General features: G+C 46.0%; 3 protein-coding genes across 5 annotated transcripts; all 3 read left to right on the top strand.

The window, feature by feature from the left end:
* The first annotated feature begins 2,098 nt into the window (after positions 1-2,098).
* Positions 2,099-4,859, top strand: LOC117855142 (uncharacterized). 3 transcript variants are annotated; one of them, XM_072294226.1, is made up of 2 exons: positions 2,099-3,780; positions 4,255-4,859. In XM_072294226.1, exon 1 carries the CDS (start codon positions 2,638-2,640, stop codon positions 3,184-3,186), a length of 549 nt encoding a protein of 182 aa, XP_072150327.1. In that variant the 5' UTR covers positions 2,099-2,637; the 3' UTR covers positions 3,187-3,780; positions 4,255-4,859. The 3 variants fall into 3 exon arrangements, with proteins under 3 accessions (XP_072150327.1, XP_072150329.1, XP_072150328.1); XM_072294228.1 differs by lacking the exon at positions 4,255-4,859 and having other exon boundaries at positions 2,099-3,324; positions 3,642-4,084; XM_072294227.1 differs by lacking the exon at positions 4,255-4,859 and having other exon boundaries at positions 2,099-3,324; positions 3,451-4,084.
* Positions 4,860-5,597: 738 nt separating this feature from the next.
* On the top strand, positions 5,598-13,063 carry LOC117857623 (dual specificity protein phosphatase PHS1). Its single transcript, XM_034740383.2, has 11 exons — positions 5,598-5,967; positions 6,908-6,943; positions 7,024-7,202; positions 8,260-8,470; positions 9,696-9,869; positions 9,962-10,122; positions 10,227-11,259; positions 11,618-11,764; positions 11,840-12,067; positions 12,168-12,325; positions 12,437-13,063. The coding sequence occupies exons 1-11, from the start codon at positions 5,887-5,889 to the stop codon at positions 12,804-12,806; spliced, it is 2,778 nt and encodes a 925-aa protein (XP_034596274.1). The 5' UTR covers positions 5,598-5,886; the 3' UTR covers positions 12,807-13,063.
* Positions 13,064-13,204: 141 nt separating this feature from the next.
* LOC117859194 (uncharacterized) lies at positions 13,205-14,234 on the top strand. The gene has a single exon (XM_034742394.2). The coding sequence runs from the start codon at positions 13,417-13,419 to the stop codon at positions 13,999-14,001; it is 585 nt and encodes a 194-aa protein (XP_034598285.1). The 5' UTR covers positions 13,205-13,416; the 3' UTR covers positions 14,002-14,234.
* Positions 14,235-14,861: the final 627 nt, after the last annotated feature.

Genomic DNA, 14,861 nt, shown 5'->3' with positions numbered 1-14,861 from the left:
CATAAAAGAAAAAAGAATTTAGTACCGGTTGGGGAGACCAACCGGTACTAAATTAGCCTCGGCCACGCGCAATGTGGCAGATAATTTAGTACCGGTTGGTCTCCCCAACCAGTACTAAAAGATCCCTTTAGTACCGTTAGTTGAACTGTTACTAAAGAACCCCTTTAGTACTGACTTAGCAATACAGGTTGCATAACTGGTACTAAAGGGGGGTTTGGACCCGGTAATGAAAGGGCTTTCCCAGCGGTAATTCCGCTCATATAATTTTTCAAATATCCAAACACATGGCTCAACACATGATCAGTCAATGCGCTAAAGTTTGAGATGGTTGACTTAACACAACAATAAGATAAAAATGGCATTAACCCATAAGCCCTTTTTGCAAGTTGGCCTAATAAACCTACAAAATTAGAGGGAGATGGTAACCTCTAAAACGACAGTCTTGCTCGTCTTCAATAGATTGATATCTTGCTTATAAGTCACCAAAATTTATACTAGAAATTGAGATTAGGGGTGGGGATTTAGGGTTGGGAATTGGGAGCTTAACTACTCTGATGTCTATAGAGGAATCACCAGGACGTCGCTAGCCCGTGATGGTGCATCATAGGATGACTAACGGGTGAAGGAAGTAGCAGAGGTGATGTCCTTGCAGTGGTTGAGAGATCGAGCTAGTCCGGAAATGGTGTTGGCAAATGAATATTGTCGGAGCCGAAGAAGACCGTGCACCAGTAGAGGAGGGCCGGGAGAAGAAGCATACAGTTGGGGCATTGGTGGGGTCTCGCTAGTGACAGGCAGCTCTAGCGATGTTGTTATTTGTTAGCTATATATATATGCAATAATCTAGAAATTCGACTTGTACAAATGCAAAATCTCAATCAATCTTAACATGGAGACAGATCCAACGACCAAAGAGAAACAGACAAATGCAAAATCTCAATCAATCAATCATGCTTACAAATTTGTATTAGTTGTTTGTATTATTTCATTTTTCTTGCAGATTTGGATGATCATAAGATAGGGCATGGGTCCCATTAACTGAAGTTTGTATGAAAACATGATATAGCGTAGGCAAAATGGGTAATTTGATCCCTCAACTTTACCCCGAGGGTCAAGTTTCAATTTTTTAGATCGGTCGTTTTGGTCCATGAACTTCCGTTTTTTTGAGTCATCCTTGTACTCATTTGGCATTCTATATATATTGGCACGAGACTAATGCAAAAAGTAAAAAAAGTTATTTTTGCCCTTGTTACTTCTCCCCTCCCTATTAATTTCTGCCGGTAATGCGAAGGTTAACTGTGTCGCAGATGTGTGCATGTGAGTCAGATTATGGAACTGCAAGTCATAACGTATGCTGTTGATGCCCCTTTTCTTTATTACGGTGGCGTTACTCCTTTTTATTTGTAGATCAGTCCGATATTGTTATTTTGGTTGCAGAAATACCCCATATATATATATATATGCTACGTTTCATTGTTCTTTCCGGATTCTATAAATTCCTAGGGGATGCACATGAGCTGTGACTTGTCACAATGCATTTTGCCAGAGAATAAACGAGACCCCACTATACATGGATACTCTAACACTTCAGAAACACTTGCTCTCATTTAAATCTAATCTGCAACTTCTACGGGGCACCGATTTAAATTGCTGGTTTAAGTGAAACAATGGTACATCAACACAAGGAGCTAAGGGCAAATACCAGGGACCAACTTGAACTTTGACCTTGGGTAAAGTTGAGGGATCAAAATACCTATTTTTCATGTAGGATCTTGCGAATGCAAAAGCTTTTGATGTATACTCGATGAGGATACTCGGATGCCATGATCGCGCCCATCGTCCTCCTCTACGCTATATGTTTGAGGTCGGATGGAATATTTTATTCCAATTGTTCATCTACCGCCGGAAATTTGTGGCAAATGGCCCTTGTGGCACAACAGTGATCGTATCCAACAGTCAATTAAAAATCTGATAATGTGTTGCCACAAAATTCTCTGTCAAAGCTGCCAACTGCCAAGCAGCCAAGCAGGCCCATCCTGGAGCATTTATCTACCCGGAGACATTCGTTGCCACGCACGCACCGTTATCCTCTTGGGGTTTGATTGGTTTGATACTTTGATGTCCGCCGGAGCCTGGCTCTGTACCAGCGGTGCAGGCTCCTATTGGCCAGGCTCACGAGATGCAGAGGCCTTTTGTTTGGTTCCCGTGTGGATGCAGCCAGGCTAACAGGTTGCCTGCAAAACTAGCATGCCCAGCTGCTTTTGCTCCTCTGCGCGTAGCTCGCGCGCACACCAGCGCGCCGCGCGAGCCTGTATGAGCGGAAACGAACAAAAATTCTGCGTCACGCGAGCTATGCCGGAGGACAGCTTTCGCATGGCGAGGGCCTGGCCACGCCTCTAGTCCAGACAAACCAATCAGGGCACCTTGCATTCTACGGGCCTGGATGACCGAAATGCAGGCATCCTTTCTGTCCCTCTTGTGTGTACTTCCCTCGCTCCTTTCCCCACCTTCTCTCGTGGAAACCCGACTGAAACTCTGAGCAGCCAACGAATCCCAATTCAAGCTCCACGTCCACTAGTAGTTTCAGGATTCTTGCCTGCGATTACTTTCCTCTCTGCAACCCGTACGTCGCCGATCGCCATGTCAGGGCAGAGCTCGAGCCCCTATGGCGAGACTGACACTGGCACGGACACGGCGCCCACCACCGCCGGCAGCAGCATCCGTTGGGCGCCGCACGGCCGCGCCATGACGGCCTGCCTCGTCGCCGTCAACGTCGCGCTCGTCTCCCTCGTCTACCTCTACTTCTGGCGGTTGTTCTCACGCAAGCGCGCCGCGTCCTCCTCCTCCGCCGCCGCCGACGAGGAGGACGGCGCGTCGTCCTCTGCCTCGGTGCCGTCCTCGCCGGCGATGGCCCGGGACGAGGAGCAGCAGCAGCGCCGGCACGACCGCCTCCTGGCGTCGCTGCCGCCGTCGTTCGTCGCGCGCCCCGGCGCCGGCGCCGGCGCGGAGTGCGCGGTGTGCATCGCGGAGCTGCTGGACGGAGACGAGGCGCGCGCGCTGCCGCGGTGCGGGCACCGGTTCCACGCCGCGTGCGTCGACGCCTGGCTGCGGCGGCGGCACACCACCTGCCCGCTCTGCCGGGCCAGCGTCGTCGTCGCCGCCGCGGAGGATGTGGACGCGCCGGTCTAGCCGGTCGCCACCGATCATTGGTGTGTGAGTGAAGCGAAGAAATTGGGACGTCACGTTGCGGTCTTCCGTCAACGAAGAGGTCGTTGTCGCAGCGGCATTATCTTTGTTTGGATGACTCCAAACCAGGAAGCCGGCCAGGCAAGATTTTTTTGTAAATTTGTAGTGGTATTTCATCATCAGTAGCGTCCGATGTTTCTTGCGTGGATTATGCAAAGTTGGCACTGTTCTGTCAGCAAATTTAGACACTTCTCAGTTCTCTACCAGAAACGGCGAGTTCTGCAGATCGTGACAAATTGCCACAAAGCTGAACGGATGAAATGGGCACCGCTCGGATTGCAACTTGCGTTTTGCGCACCTTTTACCTTTTGGGCAAAAAAATATTCAATTACTTGGAATCCCCGTCAGTTCCATATGCGCCTGTAACTGCAAATTCTCTCTTTGCATGTTATTTTCAGGACCACCTACTAGACGTGCTTCTGATCCATCCTTCAAAAGGAGAGCCAAATCAAGAATGAAGTAGGCATTTTGCATGTTGAAGACAACGGCAACGTAGATTTTTGCCGAGCATGGATGGTGTTTCTTCTGTCCTAAATTGTAGGTCGTTTTGACTTTTCTAGGTGCATAGTTTTTGCTATGCATGTATGTCTAAATTCATACAAATACATATAAACTTGGAAAAAATCAAAACGACCTACAATTTGAAACGGAGGAAATATATTTTAATAGACTTAGCGCTTAGTTGGCCATTTGAAATTGCTTATGTTTCTACTTTTTGTTGCTTTTTGAGAGCTTGTTTTAATTAGCCGGAGGATGGAACTGTAATAACGAATGCTTGAGTGCAAAGCTCGTGAAGAGGTCGGAATATTTTTTTTAAAAAAAATACAAATTATTCAAAGTACCCAAACTACTCTTACCATCTGCCACCTTGTCACAATAATCTGGGGGCCGGGCTTTCATTTTAATACTACTTTACATTTTTTCCTTATACAGTTATATTACTAGTAATGTTTAATACTTCAACTTGAAGTGGTCCATAAATAACACTAATTACGAGTTTATACCGTACAGAAGATGTAAGGGCACGTACCACGGGTGTTTAGGAGCCGGCATATTCGTAAAAAGGCCCTCGTCTCAGCCAAGAGATGGACGCGCCATCCTCTCATGAAGAGACGATGGGGTTTCGTGCTCCAACACCTGGCAACTACCTCGACGCCCCCCTGTATGATCCATCCACGCACCTCTGGATCGAGCGAAAATCAACCCGCACACTTGTCTCAGGCAAGCAGGAGCGCTGCGCTCGGTCGTGGAGGCCACGCCGCCTTCAATCCGCGGCGGCGACGCCCCAACGCGAGGAAGCTGGCCGCGTCACGAAGCGCAGCGGCCACGTGATGCAGGAGAATCTGGCTACGCCGCGCCAGTCTCCATGCATGCCTTTCTCGCTCCTCCCCTGTGAGATTCAGCTCAGCGCCATGTGAGAGAGATAGACAGAGAGGAGGACGAAAAAGACAACACCGAAGAGAGAGATGAGAGGCTGCAAGTCTCACGGGAGAAGAGATAAGATTAGAAGAGCAATTTGGTCTTTCGTCTAAGCTTTTTTATTTCTAAGCAAAATCTGTTTTATACTTGAGCAATTTTATACGAGCAACAAAATAGTTACACACATCAATTTTATACATGATCACCGTGATTTATGTGCCCATGAATGAATTAAATATTTCGCAGACAACATAATAGACAAATCTCTATACAAGTTGTTTGTTTCATTGTCTATATGTGATAAAAAGACAGCAGCTGTTGAACGTGCCCTAAAGATCTCAACCATCCATTCAGCTTTTTACAAACCATGAAAGGCTCAAACTGACCATTGAGCTCCAATTTTGTCTCCCACCCCTCTTTTTTCTTTTAATCCGATGCCAGTGCGTCGTGGAATGAGTGCACCTCAAATTATGTTGTTTGTCCATGCCTTTTGGTTTTAGCAAACTGGTTCAACAAAGTGAACATTCAAACGAAAGGCAATCGGGAAGTTTTTGTACGCTATAGCAATACGTGTACCCGACATCTCCAGCAGTCTCCCTCTCCAATAATTCATCCCAACTCCCGAGGAGGTTTGACTCTTCCAACACGGTAGTTGGATTGGAATGAGATTATTAGAAGAACAATTCTGATATTGAAATATCTCTATTAACTATCTGTTGGGAAATATTTATTAGAGAACTGCTGGAGATGCTCCAGCTTGCTAAACCTAGGAATTGATTAATCACACTCGAGCAAAATTAGCGAGGCAACGGATTTTTCCGGTGCTGGATCGGACGGCCGTGCTGTCCCCGGCGGCCCGGCCATTCCCCAATCACGAGACTCCGTTCCAGAAAGCCTTTAAGAAAAGCATCAGCGCATCACTGATCCACTCCACATTTCCTACTCTCGTCTTCCCCTCTGCTTTCGTCTCTGGCGCACTCTGTCTCCCCTGTCTCCAGTCTCCATTACGGAAAAAAGTCGACACCCGGACGGAAAAGGGTGGCGCGGGCCGCGGGGGAGGGAAAACTCACGCAAGATCCCGCCTTTTCCGTCGGGTCTGACGGCCCCGCTCCCCCACCGGGAAGGCCAGGCGCCCGCACAGGCCGTAGCGGCGGTTGCCGAAGCCTACCTATATCTCGCCACGCGCCTGCGTTGTCAAGGGCTACTCCGCGCAGTGCCCCTCCCATGGAACAGCGGGAGGCGACGCAGCCAGAGGAGGCGGCGGAGGCGCGTGGCCGGGAGCAGCCCTCCTCCATTCTTCCCAAGGTCGGGCTCGTTTCTCTTCTTTCGACTTGAGAGGCTGTGCTGTGTGATCTGATGCGGTCTTGGTTCAGGCGCTGAATTAGTTACTGTGGTAGTTTCCTGGGCGGGAAGAGAGCGAGGGTCTTGTTGGGAAATCTTGAACTTTGATCCGATTTGGGCTGGGTCTTGTTGCCTTGAAGTGACGTAGTTGCGAAATGCGGCTGCTTTGAGGTGGCCACTGGCCAGATTTAGGTTTGATATATCGGTTCTTGATCCGGCTGGCTTACCGAGGTGTCTCTGTGAGCCTTGCACTGTGATCTAGTCTGATCTTGGATAATGCTCTGACCCCAAATGCACGTCAGGTGGTAATGCTTAATGCGAATTAATTCCGAGGCCTATTTCATCATAAATGAAGAAAACCAATTTGATCTCAATTGGTTATTATGATGAATTGTGCCAAACTTGGAACTCTCTTCCTTGTATGGAGTAAGACCAGAGAACAAACATATTAATTTGACTAATATTCCCCAAGTTGAGGTGACCATCTTAAGGATCTATTAGTAGATTGGCCTAGAGCCCTCGACTGATTGAGTTACCCACATTTTAGTAGTTTATTTGGTTTACAGATACATGTGCCTAGTGAGCTACCAAGTGAACATTTAGCTAAATGCTACAGGTTTTGAATTGGACCAACCACTTGCATCCATGGACCATATGCTTGTAAATCTCTTGTGTTAGTTCTGTGGCCGTACACTCTTCTGTTTATTAGAATTTACAACTTAATAATCTAGGCAATCTTGGAGCAGAAATTCCATTTGTTGTTCTTCAGAAAGAACCAACCATGTTATACTTTAGATCTCCCTCTTTATCTCAATTTCTTCATCAACCAAAATATGCCATTAGAGTACTTTGAAATGTCTTCAACAGAAATACTTAAATGTAAGGAATTTAATTTCTTTTGCAGGAAAACGAGGATAAGGATCTGAAGCTATCCTCTCGTGTAAGTGTTGATTTCTGTTCATTTGTTATTCTTAAATTTGTTATCACCATACTGAGCAAAACAAAACAAAACTTTTTTAGGTGGTTTCTTTATTTTTTGGTGGTGACATATCCACACCGGCACAAACATTCGAGAAATGGCTGTCTCTAGTACGTAAGAGGAGTGGGGCATTCCGGCCATCAGGGTTCCCACATCGGGGTTCAAGGATCGAAGTCATGCCAAGTGGAAGTTTCTCACTATTTGGTAGCGGGGACTTAAGGTTACTTCATGAAATCCATCTACATCCTATTATCCTTTAAACATCACTTTGTAGTACTTAGTTGACCACCTGTAATTGGAGATTAAAGTATGTCTCGTACTTATAAAAAAACTTATGGTGAAAATGTTGACTTATATTCCATTTTGTTTCATATGAAAAATGGAATGCTGTGTGTTCTCAGAGAAAAAAGTGGAACACCTGAGGAACAAAATTGATTCCTCTTTAGATTTCTCTTGTTAACTGAATTACCGGGACAACAAGTTAGCTGAAAAGTTGAAATCTGTGCCAACACATAGATTCCATTATTTTGGCATTTCTTTTGGTGAAGGGGTATGTTGGGTTTGTATGTCTGTAATTCTGTATATACATCCCTTCTGTTCCTCTCTACTAAGGTGCTCTAACTAAGCTTATAGTTATGCCCCCAAACCATCATCTTTGATGTGAAGATGATACATTGGTCAGTAGCTCAGTATATAGTTGTCTAGAGAGCTGATCCTTCAGATTCATCTTAGTTGATCCAGTTATGTCATATTCCATAAGGGAATCGGCATTTCTGCTTTGATGTATACAGAGCTAATCCTTGAGTCAACTTAATTGGCCCCATTATGTCTTATTCCATTATCAAAGTAGCAGTTTTTAAAATATACTGAATATTTTAATGGTAAATTCTATGATTAGGTGTAAAATTGTTGCACGACAGGTTAATCTGTATTATTGGAAGTGTCTTCAACCAAAGAGACCTTTACGTATATATAGCTGCAGAATGATGGCAACATTGGCAACGATCAATGGAATAATGTGTTTAACACTTTACATATAATGAATCATGATGAATCTTGTACATTGAATTTGATTCTAATGCTTCTTAGAATATGGAACATGAATCTGAAAAGGAATTTTACTTGCAACATGAACTTGTATGGGTTCTAAATTGTGAAAAATATGGGTGTTAAACAGCAGCAAGGTAGATCACAAGCTATCTTCTATTAAGCATCCTTGTAACTTGTAAGCTTTTTGTGCTAATGTTGTCATTGTTTTTCTTCTCTGTCCACTGTAGTGAGCATTTGGTTAGAGAAGAATCAGTAGGGAAAGATCCATTGACTTGCGATCAACCTCCTGAAATAAGCTTGTGGGAGAGACTTGGAAATGCTTCTACACTAGACATTGAATCATCTGAATTTTCTTGGGACGTCTTGTCATCTCTGCATCATACAGAACATAGTAGTGGTTCGGAACACTCTGAAGATGAAATGAACAAAGCTCTCGAGGTTTGTTGCTACCTATCATGATGCCAATTTCAACATCCTATGCAATTGTCATTGTAGTGAGAGAGATAATCATTTGCTTCTATTTACCATACCTTAGAGTAATCGGCGTGGTAGGGTACCAGAATGTGCCCCACGTTTTACATACTCCCACTGTCCACTTCCTTAAGGCATATTTAGTATGATAAATCTACAAAATTATATTTTACCTTTCATTTCTTTTACCATTTACTGTCAATTGCTACAAACTCGTTATCATAATAAGAGCACTTTGAAACATGAATCTATTGATACTACTTTTGTATGCTAAAAATTGTAACGACCTGGCCCGAGATAACAGCTAAGACCCACTCTACATGTTGAATGGACCACACCTGCTAATTAACCCTCTTGCGCTTTCGTCCTTGCTTCGCGCAAAAAGGATGAGTTAACTAGCTTCCCAGGCTAGCTATTTAAGCTGGTCTAGCTCCTCCTCCACTTCCGGTTTGGGACTAAGTCCTGGCGCTACGGTACCCGCAAATCTGGCCTGGCCCAACTAGCCCATGGGCTGGGCTGTTACAACACACCCACCCTAAAGGACTTGACGTCCTCGTCGAGCTATCGAACCAGCTTACCCGTACAGGACATGTCCTGGTTCAGGATCGACTTTCCTAGCCACGTCCGTGCGTCCAGTGCCGGCGCATGTGCCATACCGTGTCTACACAGGGTCCACACTTCATGCGCACCATGCCCGCGCATCTGACCCGCATGCGTCTATGACAGCGAAAGTTGGCTCTGATTACCAAATGTTACAACCTGGCCCGGGATAACGGCTAAGACCCACTCTACACGTTGAATGGACCACACCTGCTAATTAACCCTTTTGCGCTTTCGTCCTCGCTTCACATAAAAAGGATCGATCCGGAGTTAACTAGCTTCCCAGGCCAGCTATGTAAGCTGGTCTAGCTCCTCCTCCACTTCCGGTTCGGGACTTAGTCCTGGCGTTACACTAGCATATCGCTACAGTACCCGCGAATCTGGCCTGGCCCAACTGGCCCATGGGCTTGGCTGTTACAAAAATATGCATATATGACATTATTGGCCAAAATATTCTAATTCTGATTTTCTCAAATAATACGTTTTACAAAAAATGAGTGGAGGGGTTATCAGACATGCAAGATCATAAGCTTGTATCATGTATATGATATGCGATAGTAATATGCTGCTTTCCATGTCCTGTTGTTTATAGGTGACTGTGAACTCTGGTGGTGTGGTGTTTTTTGCACTATTTAGTTCTTCAAGTAACAGTGAATTACCTGAAGAAGCAGCAGCTGTTATAAAGTTCTCATCATCAAAGATGGCAACACAGGCAGAACGTTTGGGTTATGAATTTGCAAGATTGCTTGGAGTGCAGACACCACAAGTATTGCCGAACCCCCAATGAACTGTACAATTCTATTATGTTATGGAGCAACATTTGATTTCTTATACAGCTTTTTTCCCTAATAAATGCAGGCTAGAGTAGTATACAATTCTAGCCCAGAGTGGCAGGGGATTAAGCATGCTGCAGAAAACGCACGAGCAGTAGCTGTTTCAAACAATGATGAGGTGGGTGAGATGACTTGCTCAGAGTTGATGGAAGCCCTTGAGCTAAGCCGCTGCCTTATTCTGATGAGGTACTGTTCTACTGTTACCTATTATGATTAGTACAGTCATGACAAGCAGATGCATTTTCTGTATTAGTACAGGAGCTGAAATTGTTGCCTTCGGTCTGTTGCAGTTATATTCATGGCTCCCCGCTACTTGAGAGTTCAAAGGCATTCAATTTGCGAGAAGCTGCTTGTGTTACTGCTTCATCCCTGGGAAGGGTTTTGATGCTTGATCTGATACTCCGGAACGAGGACAGACTCCCATGTCGTCAGCTTGGTTGGCGCGGTAATCCTGCAAATCTGATGATTTCAGATAAATCATCGTCACCCAATGTGGATAGGTTGCAAGATTCCATTAGCACCACAGAAAGCTCCAATCGACTGATTAGAGAAATTTTGCTTAGAGAGAAGCGGTCTCACTCTACAAATGGAAGGTTGGATTCTGTGGAATTGAATCCCATGTCACAAAAATTAGAAGCATTGAAGAATGAAAGAGAAAATACTGAAAGTACAAATGACACTTTTCACATTGTAGCTATTGACACTGGTGTGCCCCGTCGCCCCCCTGCAGGGCGACGTATGAAAGATCACGAGAGGTATCCCAAAGTTGTGGAGCTCATTTTGAATTGCTCAGACTATTCCGCAAATATCCTGTATGAGATTTCTGGTGGTAAGCTTGGGCATCCAGGGCCTGATGAGTTTACTTGCACTGATTCTTGCGTATCCCTTTCTGATGAAGACAACGCTGTTGCGATTCATGAATTCCGAGGATCATTTCGTGCAGCTCTAAGGGATCTGGAGGGGTTCCACCTATTTCTTCTCCAGCTTTACCAAAAACTGGATGGCCTTTTGCGAGTTTTTTTGTCCATAATTACTAAGAGCTCTGAAGAACCTGACAATAATGATTGTGTACTATCGGATTTTCCTTCACCTGGAGCAAGCTATAGTACTCCTTGTAAGCAACTGAACAATGAACTGCATAGTGATTCGGAAATGCTGAAATCCACAACAAAGTCCTCTTCTGCGGGATCCCGTGGAAGCTCAGATTCAGTTTCTCCCCTATCCAGGGATAGTTGGAGCAACAAATTCTTCAAGGGGAGTGCAGAGGCTCCCCGGAATTTAAGGATGACAATGAAACTTCGTGATTTTTACAAGAACCCAAAGGTAAGAAACTCCTGACTGAAAGTGAGGACTCACTTTTTTTTAAATATGAAAGGAAAAACACCCTTAGATTATTTCTTCTCTGATTACTTATCTAATTGAGTGCAAGTAGCTTTGATTTTTTTTGGTTTAGAGTAGCCTTTTATTGGATACAGTGATACAGCCAGTGTTAGTGCAACAAACCTTACAAAGGTTTTTATTGGAAATTTTAAGTTACTTTACTCAATGGGCTTCTTTGTTGGGACTGAAAGGCTATGTTGTTGTACTCAATGGGCTTCTTTGTTTGCTATCAAACTGGCTTGTTTTTTTAGAACAATGTTGATTTCGAATTTTAGTTATAAGTAACATTGTAATGCAACAGGTTGATCCTGAATTGCTCAAAGAGATTGAGCAGTGGAATGAAGCACTGAAGACCGATGTGATCAAATTTTGTCAGGAGAATAATTTTCATTCTGGCTTCTTTGATGGAACTGAAAACAACATGGTAGCTGATGCCTATGAATTGAAGGTAGGTCACAAGATATTTATAGATGTTATATTCCACTTCAAGGAATTAGTGAACCTGATAATAAATCACTTGCAGGTGCGTCTTGAACACATCATAGAAAGGATAGCCTTGATCTCCGATGCTGCCAATACAGAGCGACCTTCTCTTGTTGTCAACAACTTGTTCATAGGTGGGGCTCTGGCAGCAAGGTCTAAATACACCCTTCAGCATTTGGGCATTACCCATGTACTATGTTTGTGTTCGAATGAGATTGGTCAATCCGATTCCCAATTTCCTGATCTTTTTGAATACAAGAACTTTTCAGTAAGAGCATCAATCTCTGTGGTTTAGGATTCTCATTTATCATGCCCATTACACAATTCATATTTTCTTATCTAAATTGGAACATTATTTTCTTTTGCAGATTAGGGATGATGATGATGCAAACATCAGTGATCTTTTTGAGGAGGCATCAGATTTTATTGATCATGTAAATCATATCGGAGGTAAGGTTCTGGTTCATTGCTTTGAGGGCAAAAGTCGGAGCGCCACAGTTGTCCTTGCCTTCCTGATGCTTAGAATGTAAGAATCTTGACTACTCATCGACTTTTGAGCAAATTACATGTTATAATGACTGCACAAGAACTTCATTGAAACTTTGCCATTTACATGATTGAAAACTTATTGTTCCAGGGGCTTCACTCTCGCTAAAGCCTGGAACTTACTGAAGAAGGTTCATCGCCGAGCGCAACCGAACGACGGTTTCGCCAAGGCTCTCCTAGCCCTAGACAAGAAGCTTCACGGCAAGGTGTCTATGGACTGGCAGCACAAGAGGCCTGAAATGAAGGTGTGCCCGATCTGCAGCAAGAACGTCGGGCTGAGCACGAGCTCGCTCAAGCTGCACCTGCAGAAGGCGCACAAGCGGCTCTCCGCAGGCAGTGTCGACAGCGCCATGACCATGGAGATCCAGAAGTCGATCGAGTCGCTCCGGATCAGCCGCGGCGGGAGCCTGAGCCCGTCTCAGAAGCTGACCAAGGCGTTCGCCAATGAGCTGAGCTTCTGATATGTTCCCTTGTATTGTACCCGAGGGAGTGTACTTGATTCACATTGTTGTAACTTGTAACATCACCATGCAGACTGAACTTTAGGGTCTGTCAGAGTGTAGGTTTAGTTCACACGCATATATGATTAGCACACGTATGTTCAGGTTCAGGTATATGAAGAGCGCAACGCCAAAGAATAGAATAAACAGTGTATTCTACAATACCAAGACACCAGAAATAACAAGGCGAGGCAAGGCAAGCATCGGTTTCAGTTCAATGAAGTCCAACATCAGTAAGCATTTTGGGAGTGTTTCCCAAGCATACGGTGTTACGCCATTTTACTGGTGTCAAATGCACTGCCGCGTCTCAAGTTGCATGCATCAACACCTGTATTATATGAAACTACGAGGCGAGTTTGGGAGCACTCCCGCCCGGAGCTGCACCAAATGGCAGGTGCAAGGTCATTAGAGCAGGCACAACCACAAAACCGTAAGAACCTATCAGTCCTTAATATAGCCAACTTATCACTACCTTAATTTAGCCAAAGCCGAGCAACATATACAGAAATCTCTGACCCTCCAAAAAAAGGCCGACACGGGCAAAAGACAAGAAAGGGAGCGCCCGATCGATATGGCTTCCGGAGCGTCCTTTGCCGGCGTCCTCTCCGTCTTCCTCGTCGCGGCGGCGTCCGCGGTCGCCACGCCGGCGCCCACGGCCGCGCCGTCGAGCAAGTACTCCGTCGAGGAGGCGTGCAGCAGGCAGGCCGCGGGGCTCCGCGACCTGTGCATGGCGACGCTGTCCGCGGACCCATCGTCCAAGGCCGCCAGCACGAGCACGGCGGCGCTGGCCCGGGTGGCCATCCAGGCGGCGCAGCGGAACGCGTCGGAGACGGCGACCTACCTCTCGAGCATCTACGACGACGACAGCCTGGAGAACAAGACGGCGCAGCTGCAGCAGTGCCTCGAGGACTGCGGCGAGAGGTACGAGTCGGCGGTGGAGCAGCTGGAGGACGCGGCGTCGGCAGTGGGCTCCGGGGCGTACAGCGAGTCGGAGGCGCTGGTGGCGGCGGGCCAGGCGGAGGTGAAGCTCTGCCAGAGGGGGTGCCAGGCCGTGCCGGAGCACCGCAACATCCTCACGGCGCGCAACCGCGAGGTCGACCAGCTCTGCAGCATCGCGCTCGCCATCACCAAGCTCATCCGCGGACCGCCGTCGTGATAGAGATAGAGGGCGTGATCAACGTTGATCGATCGATTTTATTACGCAGCTCAGCTCTCGAACGTTCACTGTAATCAATTGGGTAGTCGGTGAAATGATGACACATTAGATTACCTGGAAGGCTGGAACTTTTGGATTGAATATTCTGTCAGGAGAATTCCTGAATGGTACCATATATAGCGGAATGCATACGTAGACGCATAAAAAGCGTGCCGCATGTATGCCGTGGATCATGCTTGTACTACTAAAAAAAATGTTCATCAGGAGTCTTTTTTTTTCAGTAGTTAATTAGTAACTCCTGCTGTGTGAGATAATTAGTTTCTCATGGATTGATTTTGCCGGAGTTTTTTGGCTAGTTATGTTATGTACTCCCTTTGTGGCTTTGTCCAAAAAAAAAATGTACTTCTAAATCAACACATATAGGGTTTGACCAAGTTTATAAAAAAATCACCAATCTATATCTATCTATATCTATACCTATACCTATTATTAAAGCAAGTAAGGTCTCTGCCTGGGTTTTCGTACGTCGTGGTTGTTTTGCAAAAAAGTCCCTCAACCTTCAAGGAATCAACCCGCAGTCCATATTCTAAAGAGAGGAATGGCTCGGGTGGAAAAAGGAGGGAAGGGAGGGGGTTAAACGGGAAAAAGCTTATTAAACAGATAGGGGAGGGGGATTGGGCGCGGGCCGCCGCTTCTCCTGGCCGCGCGCCGCCGCACGCCTCCCTGCGCGCCCCGCGCCCCGCCGAACAACGGCCCGGGCCGAATCGGGCGGGGTCAACGCCGGCGGCGCCCAGATTGGCGGCGAGATGTCGCCTCCGCTTCGACCGCGGTGCCATGGATGGGGAGTAGGGAGAAGGTTT

This window comes from Setaria viridis, chromosome 5 (genome assembly GCF_005286985.2).
Source record: "Setaria viridis chromosome 5, Setaria_viridis_v4.0, whole genome shotgun sequence".
Taxonomy (NCBI): Eukaryota; Viridiplantae; Streptophyta; class Magnoliopsida; order Poales; family Poaceae; genus Setaria; species Setaria viridis.
The sequence above is the reverse complement of the archived record's forward strand: the minus strand, read 5'-3'. Positions and strand labels throughout refer to the sequence as shown.

Excerpts from the sequence above, each read along its gene's own strand:
- LOC117855142 (XM_072294226.1), top strand. The coding sequence starts at position 2,638 with ATGTCAGGGCAGAGCTCGAGCCCCTATGGCGAGACTGACACTGGCACG.
- LOC117857623 (XM_034740383.2), top strand. The coding sequence starts at position 5,887 with ATGGAACAGCGGGAGGCGACGCAGCCAGAGGAGGCGGCGGAGGCGCGT. Across the intron at positions 7,203-8,259 it reads TTTGGTAGCGGGGACTTAAG|TGAGCATTTGGTTAGAGAAG; the intron begins GTTACTTCATGA and ends TGTCCACTGTAG. Across the intron at positions 11,765-11,839 it reads CTGATGCCTATGAATTGAAG|GTGCGTCTTGAACACATCAT; the intron begins GTAGGTCACAAG and ends AATCACTTGCAG.
- LOC117859194 (XM_034742394.2), top strand. The coding sequence starts at position 13,417 with ATGGCTTCCGGAGCGTCCTTTGCCGGCGTCCTCTCCGTCTTCCTCGTC.